Genomic DNA, 15,039 nt, shown 5'->3' on the forward strand with positions numbered 1-15,039 from the left:
TGCCCAAAAGAGCTTTAAACCAAAACTGGACTTAACAATCCAAGACCATGGTGCTTAGTTAGCTGTGGCTATGTAGGAGAGATCTAGCTCTGAGGCCCTATCTCTCAGATATTGTACTTGCTGCATTTATAACCCCCGAATCATTGAATATTTTATTTTGTTTCCACAAGTAAATGCATTTGATACACACAAGTGAAAAATTTCTAGGCAAGAGATGTACATTATATAATCATTAATACACAGAGCATATCTAACAATCTGTGCCTCACCATTCTGTTATACTGTACCTCATTTGGACAAACTATCCACTTTGCCTTTCAAACTATGCCTTTGCCAACTATCCAGTTCAATATCCTACATGTTTAGATCATGTCCCTGGTCTTTCTTTCTACAGTAGCATCATTAGATTCAGCCTGTTCTTATACCTCATTTTTATTATCTCTTATATCACATCTTTATTTGCTTCCATATTGCCCATGATTGGTTCTACCATTCCATCAATACATGCCCAATCACTTGGGCTGGATGGTAGAACGATGGTCTCGCTTCATGCAAATTGGCGTTCAATCCCTGACCATCCAAGTTGTTGGGCACCATTCCTTCCTCTCCATCCCATCCCAAATCCTTATCCTGTCCCCTTCCCAGTGCTATATGCTCATAATAACTTGTCACTTTCTCCTGATAATTTCCTTCCCTCCCTCCTCCAACACACACACATTAGCCATATGGAGAAAAAATTATTGGCCAGTGCAGTCCAACACTGGAATGTTTGCAATTGACAGTATCACTGCAACCTTCTGAAATCTATATACATAACTGGAATAAACAATTTCAAGTTAACTCAAAATAGACAAATAAACAAGTCATGAAAGAAAATCAGTTTGGTTGAATATTTTTAATTCCAATTCAATCTTAACTTCTTCAGGTGTTCACCTAAGCCTAATCCATCAATTAATATTATTATAATTTTCCTACATTTAACATCGTCAAAACTTCAAGAAAAATAGCTTATAACTTGTCACTAAACATGTTAATTGCATCAAGGTACAAAAATATATCGTACTTTATGTTTACTGGCAATACATAGAAATATGCAGCCCTTTTTGAAGAGAATCTAGAAAACCATCTAAATTATGAGCCCCTGGTCCAGCCTAAGAATTGTGAACATGTTTGATACTGGCGTGTTGGATGCTGTGCTATATGCCCATGCTGTGCTATATGCTTATACTGTGCTATACTGTATGCTCATACAGTGCTATATGCTCATACTGTGCTATATGCTCATTCTATGCTACAGTATATGCTCATACTGTGCTATACTGTATGATTATACTCATGGGGTGCTATGCTACACCTGTTTGAATACAGTAGAGTATAAATTAGGATGACTTAAATGTTCTTTGGCATTGAAGTAGGAAAGGACAGCATTACAAGTCCAGTGCAACTCAGTATATGGGATAGCTCCATTCTGTCAACAAATGAGACAGCATTGAAAACTAACATAACTCTGCACAAACATAAGACTGGTTAGTTTAAATACAGCATATTCACCAAATACAAGGCTGGTTAGGTTAAATATGCACAGTGGAAGTAATCCTAGTACAGTATCCAACTGCTGGCATTCAGTTATATATATATATATATATATATATTTTTTTTTTTTTTTTTTTTTTTTTTTTTTTTTTTTTTTTTTTTTTGAGAAACAGCCGCTAGAAAGCCCACTGCCCAGATTTTGCTTAACCAAAGTTAAGCACTAAATAGTGCATCAACCTTGAAAAATAAAACACAGACATTTGTTTGGTATATGGTGTGGTAGATTGAGCAAATTTTATACATTTAGCTAGATACAGTATTATCTACGTTTACCCGAGGGCCACTATCTCTAGTGGCGTCAACAAGGAAAGGAAGTCGGCAACCTGTCAAAGGTTCCCCTTATATGTCCTTATACTATACATTATACTGAGGTGATGTCCTAAAGAAAAGGACCTTGGAGTCAAAATCCACCACTCACTGAAACTTACACAACAGGTTGGAGCAGCAATCAAATATGGCTAACTCAACCGTTGGAATACTCAATAGTACAGTATCTTTAACTTTAAGGAAAAGATGGTAGTGATTCAATTGTATACATCTCTGGTGTGCTCCCCCCCATTTGGATTACTGTATCCAAGCAAAGTGACCACATCTTCAGAAGGGCACAGCTGCTCAGGAGAAAGTGCAACACTATGCAACAAAAATAATTTAAGTCAACCTCCCTATCAGGAACGGTTGAGGGCCACAGGGCTAACAACATTAGTTATCTTGAGATGATTTCGGGGCTTAGTGTCCCTGCGGCCCCGGTCCTCGACCAGGCCTTCACCCCCAGGAAGCAGCTTGTAGCAGCTGTCTAATGCCCAGGTACCCATTTACTGCTAAGTAACAGGGGCATCAGGGTGAAAGAAACATTTTGCCCATTTGTCTCCGCCTCCACCGGGGATCGAACCTGGAACCTCAGGACTACGAATCCGAAGCGCTGTCCACCCAGCTGTCAGGCGCCCAACCAGGCATAAACCAGGCATAACAGGGCATATCTCTGAAACTTTTAAAATACTAAACAATTTGGAGGATGTTTATCCAGACAATATCTTCAAAAGGTCAGATGTAACAAAGAGCAACGGTTTCAAGCTCAACAAGCCACAATGTAGGATTCAGAATAGGAGATGCTTTTTCACCCACAGGGTTATAAACCCATGGAACTGTCTACCCGCCAAAGCCGTAAATACCAAAACTCTCAAATTTTAAAGTCTAACTGGAAAAGACCATCAAGGCCAATTGAAGGGACGTTCGACAAAACCTACAGCCTCCTGTTCTTGTCGAGGTCACTAGTAAACCAAGGTAAATTATGATTTTCTCAAGCTGGATTTTGAATTGGTGCAGTCTTTTTACATTTATAGCTTTAACAGGTAGGCAGCTCAATGGGTTTATAACCATGTGGGTGAAAAAGCATCTCCTTTTCTCGGTTCTACATTATGGCTTGTTAACCTTGAAACCGTTGATCCTTGTCTGTGTTACATTTGACATTTTAAAGAAGTGCTCTGAATGTCTGAAGTCTGAATATTGAAAAATCTTCCAAATTCTTCAAAATTTTATGAATATCAGTTACTTTGTACCCAAGAATTTAACGATGTATTTTTTTTTATTAAACCTATCTTATCGAATACAAGTCACATCGTACACAAGAGGATTTGCCAACGCATTTTGAAATCTACTTAACCCAACCGAACACAATGTAACCTAACATAACCTAACCCAACTCAGCGTAACCTAACCTAACCCAACTGAGCGAAATACAGTCTAACCTAAGCTGATACGGCCTAGCATAGCAATATACATAATTTTAACAAACTGAAAACAAACTTCGTTGAATCGTCTAGTGTCAGACAGGACCATACCCCATCTAATCTAATCAAACCTTATTCAGCCAGACCACACAATATACCATATAGCTAAGAGAGTTAGAAAATGAGGGATGTGAACAGCCTGTGTACAACTTTACTACCCTAAATGTAGCTTGTGGAATTTATGATTTATTTCTTTTTTTATATACAGTACTGTATATACAACGGCCAACCACTTGGGCTGGACAGTGGAGCAACAGTCACTTCATGCAGGTCGGTGTTCAATCATCGACTGTCGAAGTGGTTATCTCGAGTTGATTTCGGGGCTTTTTAGTGTCCCCACGGCCCAGTCCTCGACCAAGCCTCCACTCCCAGGAAGCAGCCCATGACAGCTGACTAACTCCCAGGTACCTATTTACTGCTATGTAACAGGGTCATCAGGGTGAAAGAAACTCTGCCCCTCGTTTTTCGCTGGCGCCCAGGATCAAACCCGGGACCACAGGATCACGTGTCCAGCGTGCTGTCCGCTCGGCCAGCCGGCCCCCTGGTTGGCACCATTCCTTTCCTCCGTCACATCCCAAATCCTTATCCTAATTCCTTCTATGTGCTATATAGTCATAATGGCTTGGTGCTTTCTCCTGATAGTTCCCCTTATATATACAAGAGTCCTTAATCCAATATTCCCCAGAATACGACCCACCAAAATGTTTAACAACCAGGTACCCATTCACTGCTGGGTGAACTGAGCTTAAAGTTATGTTTTGGCACCCAGTCAATCCTCCCCGGCAAGATACGAACCCAGGCCAAAGGGCTCATGAAGCACCGGGCGAGTGTCTTACCACTGCGCCATGGGGACTACTGTCTGAAGTTGACGATTACAAACAATGTTTTGTGTTGGAGCAGATGATGCCCTCTAAAGATATATTACTAAATAGGTAGAATGTTCAGGCTGGAACTATGCCACATTTCGAGCCCTTGACGAACCCAAAAGAGAAGCAATCCGGACAGAAAGTCAAGAGAAGCAATCCGGACAGAAAGTCAAGAGAAGCAATCCGGACAGAAAGTCAAGAGAAGCAATCCGGACAGAAAGTCAAGAGAAGCAATCCGGACAGAAAGTCAAGAGAAGCAATCCGGACAGAAAGTCAAGAGAAGCAATCCGGACAGAAAGTCAAGAGAAGCAATCCGGACAGAAAGTCAAGAGAAGCAATCCGGACAGAAAGTCAAGAGAAGCAATCCGGACAGAAAGTCAAGAGAAGCAATCCGGACAGAAAGTCAAGAGAAGCAATCCGGACAGAAAGTCAAGAGAAGCAATCCGGACAGAAAGTCAAGAGAAGCAATCCGGACAGAAAGTCAAGAGAAGCAATCCGGACAGAAAGTCAAGAGAAGCAATCCGGACAGAAAGTCAAGAGAAGCAATCCGGACAGAAAGTCAAGAGAAGCAATCCGGACAGAAAGTCAAGAGAAGCAATCCGGACAGAAAGTCAAGAGAAGCAATCCGGACAGAAAGTCAAGAGAAGCAATCCGGACAGAAAGTCAAGAGAAGCAATCCGGACAGAAAGTCAAGAGAAGCAATCCGGACAGAAAGTCAAGAGAAGCAATCCGGACAGAAAGTCAAGAGAAGCAATCCGGACAGAAAGTCAAGAGAAGCAATCCGGACAGAAAGTCAAGAGAAGCAATCCCGACAGAAGTCAAGAGAAGCAATCCCGACAGAAGTCAAGAGAAGCAATCCCGACTGAAGCAAAGAGAAGCAATCAGGCCTGAAGTCAAGAGAAGCAATCCCGACTGAGAGTCAAGAGAAGCAATCATGAAACGTAGGTATTACATTAGGAGGCGGCCAGAGCCCGTGTCAGCGAGCCACTACCCTAGACCGGCTGGGCTAACACAGGGGCGCACACACACACACACTCAGCCTACCTGGTGTAGGTAGCCACCGGGACCACAACACACTTGAGGAGTTTAGTGGAGGCGAGAGTCCGTGAGGTACAGCTGGCAAACATCGTCCCCCCACGGATACTAGTCACTTGGTACACGAGACGCAGCGCACCATTATACCTTTACTATTTCGGACACAAACATTTCTACGTTTCGTATGTATATGTGATTGGTCAATATTAAAACCCACAATATAATTCTATTGGCAGTTTAAATCTTCTATTTAACAGCCATATAGTTATATATAGACAATAGTTGAATGATGTATTGGACATAATCCGGGCTTCATAAGAACGACACCGCCGGGGTAAACACTACACATCCAAAGCCCACAAACACGATCGAACGCACAAAATACTACACTGGCCAGTTTTGGGGTAAACTCACATTACATTTACTATGATAGTTATACTTGTATATAATAATATACATTAGAGGTAACATGTAATATTATTTAATAAAAACAATGTCAGAAACGAGTCGCCTGTCTCTACATGTCTTTTGTGTTAAAGTATCTTAAACGCTCTTGTACTTGTGCGCTAGATTTCGTTTACAACTGATCTCGTCTTCATGGATTAGATTTATCAAATCAAAACAAATCAAATGTTTATTCAGGTAAAAGTACATACTTAGAGAATTAGTTACAAACATAATGTTAGATTTATAGATTGAGCTAGTACATACAATACCTAAAGCCACTAGTACGCATAGCGTTTCGGGCAAAGTGAGGTGGGGAAAAAACACTTAGACTAAAACTTAATAGTAATTGAGCTTAAAGTATAAATTGCGTTGAAAGAAAAAACAAAAGATAAAAAAGGGGAACATGGTAGAAAATAGCCAATATACAAGTTGGTCAACAAACAGCATTGTTTAAAAATAGTAAGACATGGGTTGACATTTAGGGGTAAGGTAGGTTGTTGTTGTTGTTAAAGATTCCCTACCTGTAATTTGATTTCTGCAAATGAAATTTATCTGAGGGGTCACTGACATATATTGGTCTCGACGAAAGAAAGGATTAGTAGAAATTCTAAGAGAGAATCAAATAGTTTCCGACTTTCATATTATTTCACCTGTCAGCTAATGATATTAGGTGAACATGCTTGTGCTTTAATTTTATTTAGTAGCCCCTCATATATAATATGGTATTAGTAGTAGAAGTAGTACATTGTACTACCTAAGCTTTTAATCAAAACAAAATGCATAAATTCATTCAAAATGATCTGCTACCAGAAATTTTAGCCAAATATCCCCAGTTTGCTAACTGTAGGTAGTAACTAAGTGATTGTAACCTATCCACCGCTGCCCACTGGATGGGGGGCGGTGTGCAGGACAAACATATAACTTGTGACACTATCTCTCCACATATGTCAGTTGCTTAATTTAGAACCTGTACTTGAGGTCGATCTCGAATCCATTGTTGATGTGATGACTTATATTGAATTTTGTAACTAGCTCATCAAGATTGTAACTTGCTTAGCTAAATGAATTGTGGGGTTCAGTCCCTGAGCCCATTATGTGCCTCTGTAACCCTTTCCACTACCGCCCACAAGATGGGTATGGGGTGCATAATAAATGAACTAAACTAAAAATTCACTACACAATTGAGGTTCTTATTTGCGTCTTATTTCATTGTAAAAGGAGTTAATTTCCAAACAGGGTTGTATAAATAAATCTTATCTTATCTTTGCATTCAATTTTGTACGGTAATTTTTCAAACTTAAAATGTAAATATAGCTATATATATATATACCCCCTCTAAATGAAAAATGGCCTAATTTAACATATGTGCTAAAAATATTAACATAAATAATTCGTTTGTTAGATAACAAGATATTCATAGCAATAAGGTTTCTTGGAATGGCCTATAATGCACGCAAATACTAGTTTACGCACTTTTCGGGTAGTACGCCTGGAATTTCAAAATGGCGTTCAAACGGCGGTTGGTCGTTTGAAGGCTCAGCGGTCAGTACCGTCGGTGCCGCCAACGCGACAACATGTCTCGCTGATTTCCGACATCAGCAACATTGCTCCAGGTAAGAGTGATAATTCTTTTTGACATATTTATATCTTATATATACACAGTATATAGAATTATATAATATAATGGGGTTTCGCGTATGGAGCTTACTTCGAACAATGCCTATCAATGTTTTTTTTTTTTTAGATATATACAAGAGTTGTTACATTCTTGTACAGCCACTAGTACGCGTAGCGTTTCGGGCAAGTCCTTAATCCTATGATCCCTGGAATACGATCCCCTGCTGCGAAGAATCGTTTTTTCATCCAAGTACACATTTTACTGTTGCGTTAAACAGAGGCTACAGTTAAGGATTTGCGCCCAGTAAATCCTCCCCGGCCAGGTTACGAACCCATGACATAGCGCTCGCGCAACGCCAGGCGAGTGTCTTAACACTACTCAAGTGTTATGTTATTTACTGCTTTAGCAGATAGGCGGTTCCATGGGTTTATAACTCTGTGGGTGAAAATATAGCTTATGTTTTCAGTCCTACACTGCGGCTTGTTGGACTTGAAACCGTTGTTCCTTGTTTGTGTTCCATCTGACCTTTTGAAGTTGTTCTCTGGATCCATATCTTCGAAACTGTTCAATATTTTAATAGGCAGGCGAAGAGTCACAATAACGTGGCTGAAGTATGTTGACCAGACCACACACTAGAAGTTGAAGGGACGACGAGTTTCGGTCCGTCCTGGACCATTCTCAAGTCGATTCAAGTCGATATTTTAATAGTTTCGGTGAGATCCATCCTGGCATGCCTAGTTTGCAGTGTTGTTAGCCCTGTGACCCTCAACCGTTCATGGTATGAAACTAGACCTCATTCTGCAATTATTTTTGTCGCCTGGTGTTCAATTTTCTCCATGAAAGGTTGGGCGCGGGGTGGGTTCTCTGTCGGGCTCCAAGTGGGTTCTCTGTCGGGCTCCAAGTGGGTTCTCTGTCGGGCTCCAAGTGGGTTCTCTGTCGGGCCCCAAGTGGGTTCTCTGTCGGGCCCCAAGTGGGTTCTCTGTCGGGCCCCAAGTGGGTTCTCTGTCGGGCTCCAAGTGGGTTCTCTGTCGGGCCCCAAGTGGGTTCTCTGTCGGGCCCCAAGTGGGTTCTCTGTCGGGCCCCAAGTGGGTTCTCTGTCGGGCCCCAAGTGGGTTCTCTGTCGGGCCCCAAGTGGGTTCTCTGTCGGGCCCCAAGTGGGTTCTCTGTCGGGCCCCAAGTGGGTTCTCTGTCGGGCCCCAAGTGGGTTCTCTGTCGGGCCCCAAGTGGGTTCTCTGTCGGGCCCCAAGTGGGTTCTCTGTCGGGCCCCAAGTGGGTTCTCTGTCGGGCCCCAAGTGGGTTCTCTGTCGGGCCCCAAGTGGGTTCTCTGTCGGGCCCCAAGTGGGTTCTCTGTCGGGCCCCAAGTGGGTTCTCTGTCGGGCCCCAAGTGGGTTCTCTGTCGGGCCCCAAGTGGGTTCTCTGTCGGGCCCCAAGTGGGTTCTCTGTCGGGCCCCAAGTGGGTTCTCTGTCGGGGCTCCGGCCGGGGTGGGTTGTCGGTCGGGGCTCCGGCCGGGGTGGGTTGTCGGTCGGGGCTCCGGGGTGGGTTGTCGGTCGGGGCTCCGGGGTGGGTTGTCGGTCGGGGCTCCGGGGTGGGTTGTCGGTCGGGGCTCCGGGGTGGGTTGTCGGTCGGGGCTCCGGGGTGGGTTGTCGGTCGGGGCTCCGGGGTGGGTTGTCGGTCGGGGCTCCGGGGTGGGTTGTCGGTCGGGGCTCCGGGCAGGCTTTAGGTACTCAACTGGCGGGCTCTGGGTGGGTGACTGTTCGGGCTCCAGGTGGGTGTCTGTCCGGCTTCGGGTGGGTTCTTGGTAGGGCTTGGGGGGTGTGGGTTCTTGGTAGGGCTTGGGGGGGGGGTGTGGGTACTTGCTAGGGCTTGGGAGGGTGTGGGTACTTGGTAGGGCTTGGGGGTGTGTGGGTTCTTGGTAGGACTTGGGGGGGGGGTTCTTGGTAGGGCTTGGGGGGATGTGGGTTCTTGGTAGGGCTTGGGGGGGGTGTGGGTTCTTGGTAGGGCTTGGGGGGGTGTGGGTATTTGGTAGGGCTTGGGGGGGTGTGGGTACTTGGTAGGGCTTGGGGGGGTGTGGGTACTTGGTAGGGCTTGGGGGGGTGTGGGTTCTTGGTAGGGCTTGGGGGGGTGTGGGTTCTTGGTAGGGCTTGGGGGGGTGTGGGTTCTTGGTAGGGCTTGGGAGGGTGTGGGTTCTTGGTAGGGCTCGGGGGGGTGTGGGTTCTTGGTAGGGCTCGGGGGGGTGTGGGTTCTTGGTAGGGCTCGGGGAGGTGTGGGTTCTTGGTAGGTCTCGGGGGGGTGTGGGTTCTTGGTAGGGCTCGGGGGGTGTGGGTTCTTGGTAGGGCTCGGGGGGGGGGCGTGGGTTCTTGGTAGGGCTCGGGGGGGGTGTGGGTTCTTGGTAGGGCTCGGGGGGGTTGGGTTCTCTGTAGGGCTCGGGGTGGGTTCTTGGTAGGGCTCGGGGTGGGTTCTCGGTAGGGCTCGGGGCGGGCTCCAGGTACTCAACTGACGGGTTCCAGTTCACTCAACTGGCGGGCTCCGGTTCACTCAACTGGCGGGCTCCGGTTTATTAAACTGGCGGGCTCCGGGTGTTTGACTGGTCGGGCTCCGGGTGGGTGACTGTTCGGGCTCCGGGTGGGTGTCTGTCCGGCTTCGGGTATGTTCTTGGTAGGGCTTCGGGGTGGGTTCTTGGTAGGACTTAGGGTTGGCTCCTGGTCAGGCTCAGGGTGGGCTCTTTCGGGTTCGGGATGGGCTCTCGGGCTTGGGGTACCTCTGTAGGGCTCGGGGTAGGTTCTTGGTCGGGCCCAGGGTGGGTTTTCTGTAGGGCTCAGGGTGTTTTCATGGTAGGACTAGGGGTGGGTTCTCTGTAGGGATCAGGGTGGGTTCTCGGTAGGGCTCTGGGTGGGTTCTCGGTCGGGCTCGGGGCAGGCTCCAGGTACTCAACTGACGGGTTCCAGTTCACACAACTGGCGGGCTCCGGTTCACTCAACTGGCGGGCTCCGGTTTACTAAACTGGCGGGCTCCGGGTGTTTGACTGGTCGGGCTCCGGGTGGGTGACTGTTTGGGCTCCAGGTGGGTGTCTGTCCGGCTTCGGGTGGGTTCTCGGTAGGGCTTGGGGGTGGGTTCTCAGTAGGGCTTGGGGGTGGGTTCTCGGTAGGGCTTGGGGTGGGTTCTCGGTAGGGCTTGGGGGTGGGTTCTCGGTAGGGCTTGGGCTGAGTTCTCGGTAGGGCTTGGGGCTGGGTTCTCGGTAGGGCTTGGGGCTGGGTTCTCGGTAGGGCTTGGGGCTGGGTTCTCGGTAGGGCTTGGGGCTGGGTTCTCGGTAGGGCTTGGGGGGTGGGTTCTCGGTAGGGCTTGGGGGGTGGGTTCTTGGTAGGGCTTGGGGTTGGGTTCTCGGTAGGGCTCGGGGTGGGCTCTTTCGGGAGCGGGATAGGCTCTCGGGCTAGGGGAACCTCTGTAGGGCTCGGGGTAGGTTCTTGGTCGGGCTCAGGGTGGGTTCTCGGTAGGGCTCGGGGCAGGCTCCAGGTACTCAACTGACGGGTTCCAGTTCACTCAACTGGCGGGCTCCGGTTCACTCAACTGGCGGGCTCCGGTTTACTAAACTGGCGGGCTCCGGGTGTTTGACTGGTCGGGCTCCGGGTGGGTGACTGTTCGGGCTCCAGGTGGGTGTCTGTCCGGCTTCGGGTTTGTCCTTGGTAGGGCTTGGGGTGGGTTCTTGGTAGGTATTGGGGCTGGGTTCTCGGTAGGGCTTTGGGCTGGGTTCTCGGTAGGGCTTTGGGCTGGGTTCTCGGTAGGGCTTGGGGGGTGGGTTCTCGGTAGGGTTTGGGGGGGTGGGTTCTCGGTAGGGCTTGGGGGGGTGGGTTCTCGGTAGGGCTTGGGGGAGTGGGTTCTCGGTAGGGCTTGGGGGGGTGGGTTCTCGGTAGGGCTTGGGGGGTGGGTTCTCAGTAGGGCTTGGGGGGGGTTCTCGGTAGGGCTTGGGGGGGGGTTCTCGGTAGGGCTTGGGGGGGGGTTCTCGGTAGGGCTTGGGGGGTGGGTTCTCGGTAGGGCTTGGGGGGTGGGTTCTCGGTAGGGCTTGGGGGGGTGGGTTCTCGGTAGGGCTTGGGGGGTGGGTTCTCGGTCGGGGTGGGCTCTTTCGGGATCAGGATAGGCTCTCGGGCTTGGGGAACCTCTGTAGGGCTCGGGGTAGGTTCTTGGTCGGGCTCAGGGTGGGTTCTCGGTAGGGCTCGGGGCGGGCTCCAGGTACTCAACTGACGGGTTCCAGTTCACTCAACTGGCGGGCTCCGGTTCACTCAACTGGCGGGCTCCGGTTTACTAAACTGGCGGGCTCCGGGTGTTTGACTGGTCGGGCTCCGGGTGGGTGACTGTTCGGGCTCCAGGTGGGTGTCTGTCCAGCTTCGGGTGGGTTCTTGGTAGGGCTTGGGGTGGGTTCTTGGTAGGTATTAGGGCTGGGTTCTTGGTAGGGCTTGGGGGTGGGTTTTGGTAGAGCTTGGGGGGTGGGTTCTCGGTAGGGCTTGGGGGGTGGGTTCTCGGTAGGGCTCGGGGTGGGCTCTTTCGGGATCGGGATAGGCTCTCGGGCTTGGGGAACCTCTGTAGGGCTCGGGGTAGGTTCTTGGTCGGGCTCAGGGTGGGTTCTCGGTAGGGCTCGGGGCGGGCTCCAGGTACTCAACTGACGGGTTCCAGTTCACTCAACTGGCGGGCTCCGGTTCACTCAACTGGCGGGCTCCGGTTTACTAAACTGGCGGGCTCCGGGTGTTTGACTGGTCGGGCTCCGGGTGGGTGACTGTTCGGGCTCCAGGTGGGTGTCTGTCCAGCTTCGGGTGGGTTCTTGGTAGGGCTTGGGGTGGGTTCTTGGTAGGGCTTGGGGGTGGGTTCTTGGTAGGGCTTGGGGGTGGGTTCTTGGTAGGGTTTGGGGTTGGCTCCCGGTCAGGCTCGGGGTGGGCTCTTTCGGGATCGGGATAGGCTCTCGGGCATGGGGAACCTCTGTAGGGCTCGGGGTAGGTTCTTGGTCGGGCTCAGGGTGGGTTTTCAGTAGGGCTCGGGGCGGGCTCCAGGTACTCAACTGACGGGTTCCAGTTCACTCAACTGGCGGGCTCCGGTTCACTCAACTGGCGGGCTCCGGTTTACTAAACTGGCGGGCTCCGGGTGTTTGACTGGTCGGGCTCCGGGTGGGTGACTGTTCGGGCTCCAGGTGGGTGTCTGTCCGGCTTCGGGTGGGTTCTTGGTAGGGCTTGGGGTGGGTTCTTGGTAGGTATTGGGGCTGGGTTCTCGGTAAGGCTTGGGGCTGGGTTCTCGGTAAGGGCTTGGGGCTGGGTTCTCGGTAGGGCTTGGGGGGTGGGTTCTCGGTAGGGCTTGGGGGGTGGGTTCTCGGTAGGGCTTGGGGGGGTGGGTTCTCGGTAGGGCTTGGGGGGGTGGGTTCTCGGTAGGGCTTGGGGGGGTGGGTTCTCGGTAGGGATTGGGGGGGTGGGTTCTCGGTAGGGCTTGGGGGGGTGGGTTCTCGGTAGGGCTTGGGGGGGTGGGTTCTCGGTAGGGCTTGGGGGGGGGGTGTGGGTTCTCGGTAGGGCTTGGGGGGGGGTGTGGGTTCTCGGTAGGGCTTGGGGGGGGGGTGTGGGTTCTCGGTAGGGCTTGGGGGGGTGTGGGTTCTCGGTAGGGCTTGGGGGGGGTGTGGGTTCTCGGTAGGGCTTGGGGGGGTGTGGGTTCTCGGTAGGGCTTGGGGGGGTGTGGGTATTTGGTAGGGCTTGGGGGGGTGTGGGTACTTGGTAGGGCTTGGGGGGGTGTGGGTTCTTGGTAGGGCTTGGGGGGGTGTGGGTTCTTGGTAGGGCTTGGGGGGGGTGTGGGTTCTTGGTAGGGCTCGGGGGGGGTGTGGGTTCTTGGTAGGGCTCGGGGGGGATGTGGGTTCTTGGTAGGGCTCGGGGAGGTGTGGGTTCTTGGTAGGTCTCGGGGGGGGTGTGGGTTCTTGGTAGGGCTCGGGGGTGTGGGTTCTTGGTAGGGCTCGGGGGGGCGTGGGTTCTTGGTAGGGCTCAGGGGGGTTGGGTTCTCTGTAGGGCTCGGGGTGGGTTCTTGGTAGGGCTTGGGGTGGGTTCTCGGTAGGGCTCGGGGCGGGCTCCAGGTACTCAACTGACGGGTTCCGGTTCACTCAACTGGCGGGCTCCGGTTCACTCAACTGGCGGGCTCCGGTTTATTAAACTGGCGGGCTCCGGGTGTTTGACTGGTCGGGCTCCGGGTGGGTGACTGTTCGGGCTCCGGGTGGGTGTCTGTCCGGCTTCGGGTATGTTCTTGGTAGGGCTTCGGGGTGGGTTCTTGGTAGGACTTAGGGTTGGCTCCTGGTCAGGCTCAGGGTGGGCTCTTTCGGGTTCGGGATGGGCTCTCGGGCTTGGGGTACCTCTGTAGGGCTCGGGGTAGGTTCTTGGTCGGGCCCAGGGTGGGTTTTCTGTAGGGCTCAGGGTGTTTTCATGGTAGGACTAGGGGTGGGTTCTCTGTAGGGATCAGGGTGGGTTCTCGGTAGGGCTCTGGGTGGGTTCTCGGTCGGGCTCGGGGCAGGCTCCAGGTACTCAACTGACGGGTTCCAGTTCACACAACTGGCGGGCTCCGGTTCACTCAACTGGCGGGCTCCGGTTGACTAAACTGGCGGGCTCCGGGTGTTTGACTGGTCGGGCTCCGGGTGGGTGACTGTTCGGGCTCCAGGTGGGTGTCTGTCCGGCTTCGGGTGGGTTCTCGGTAGGGCTTGGGGGTGGGTTCTCGGTATGGCTTGGGGGTGGGTTCTCGGTAGGGCTTGGGGTGGGTTCTCGGTAGGGCTTGGGGGTGGGTTCTCGGTAGGGCTTGGGGGTGGGTTCTCGGTAGGGCTTGGGGCTGAGTTCTCGGTAGGGCTTGGGGCTGGGTTCTTGGTAGGGCTTGGGGCTGGGTTCTCGGTAGGGCTTGGGGCTGGGTTCTCGGTAGGGCTTGGGGCTGGGTTCTCGGTAGGGCTTGGGGGTGGGTTCTCGGTAGGGCTTGGGGGGTGGGTTCTTGGTAGGGCTTGGGGGTGGGTTCTCGGTAGGGCTCGGGGTGGGCTCTTTCGGGATCGGGATAGGCTCTCGGGCTAGGGGAACCTCTGTAGGGCTCGGGGTAGGTTCTTGGTCGGGCTCAGGGTGGGTTCTCGGTAGGGCTCGGGGCAGGCTCCAGGTACTCAACTGACGGGTTCCAGTTCACTCAACTGGCGGGCTCCGGTTCACTCAACTGGCGGGCTCCGGTTTACTAAACTGGCGGGCTCCGGGTGTTTGACTGGTCGGGCTCCGGGTGGGTGACTGTTCGGGCTCCAGGTGGGTGTCTGTCCGGCTTCGGGTTGGTCCTTGGTAGGGCTTGGGGTGGGTTCTTGGTAGGTATTGGGGCTGGTTCTCGGTAGGGCTTTGGGCTGGGTTCTCGGTAGGGCTTTGGGCTGGGTTCTCGGTAGGGCTTGGGGGGTGGGTTCTCGGTAGGGTTTGGGGGGGTGGGTTCTCGGTAGGGCTTGGGGGGGTGGGTTCTCGGTAGGGCTTGGGGGAGTGGGTTCTCGGTAGGGCTTGGGGGGGTGGGTTCTCGGTAGGGCTTGGGGGGTGGGTTCTCGGTAGGGCTTGGGGGGTGGGTTCTCGGTAGGGCTTGGGGGGTGGGTTCTCGGTAGGGCTTGGGGGGTGGGTTCTCGGTAGGGCTTGGGGGGTGGGTTCTTGGTAGGGCTTGGGGGTGGGTTCTCGGTAGGGCTCG

At 51.6% G+C, this 15,039-nt stretch overlaps 2 protein-coding genes across 4 annotated transcripts in view; one reads left to right on the forward strand and one right to left on the reverse strand.

Annotated features, from left to right (window-relative positions):
- The window catches only part of POLDIP2 (DNA polymerase delta interacting protein 2), a 19,395-nt gene extending 13,916 nt beyond the window's left edge, over positions 1-5,479 (reverse strand). Inside the window, exon 1 of one of the 2 annotated variants that reach the window (XM_045765193.2) lies at positions 5,291-5,474. In XM_045765193.2, the coding sequence (XP_045621149.1) occupies positions 5,291-5,373 (83 nt within the window). In that variant the 5' untranslated portion in view covers positions 5,374-5,474. Of the gene's footprint in view, positions 1-5,290 lie in introns of both variants that reach the window. The other variant, XM_045765194.2, reaches the window with a different exon arrangement.
- Positions 5,172-15,039, forward strand: part of LOC138355740 (protein Asterix-like) — a 24,814-nt gene continuing 14,946 nt past the window's right edge. Inside the window, exon 1 of one of the 2 annotated variants that reach the window (XM_069311080.1) lies at positions 5,172-5,187. The gene's annotated coding sequence lies outside the window, so the exon portion shown is untranslated. Of the gene's footprint in view, positions 5,188-7,202; positions 7,342-15,039 lie in introns of those variants that run through there. The other variant, XM_069311079.1, reaches the window with a different exon arrangement.

This window comes from Procambarus clarkii, chromosome 69 (genome assembly GCF_040958095.1).
Source record: "Procambarus clarkii isolate CNS0578487 chromosome 69, FALCON_Pclarkii_2.0, whole genome shotgun sequence".
Lineage (NCBI taxonomy): Eukaryota > Metazoa > Arthropoda > Malacostraca > Decapoda > Cambaridae > Procambarus > Procambarus clarkii.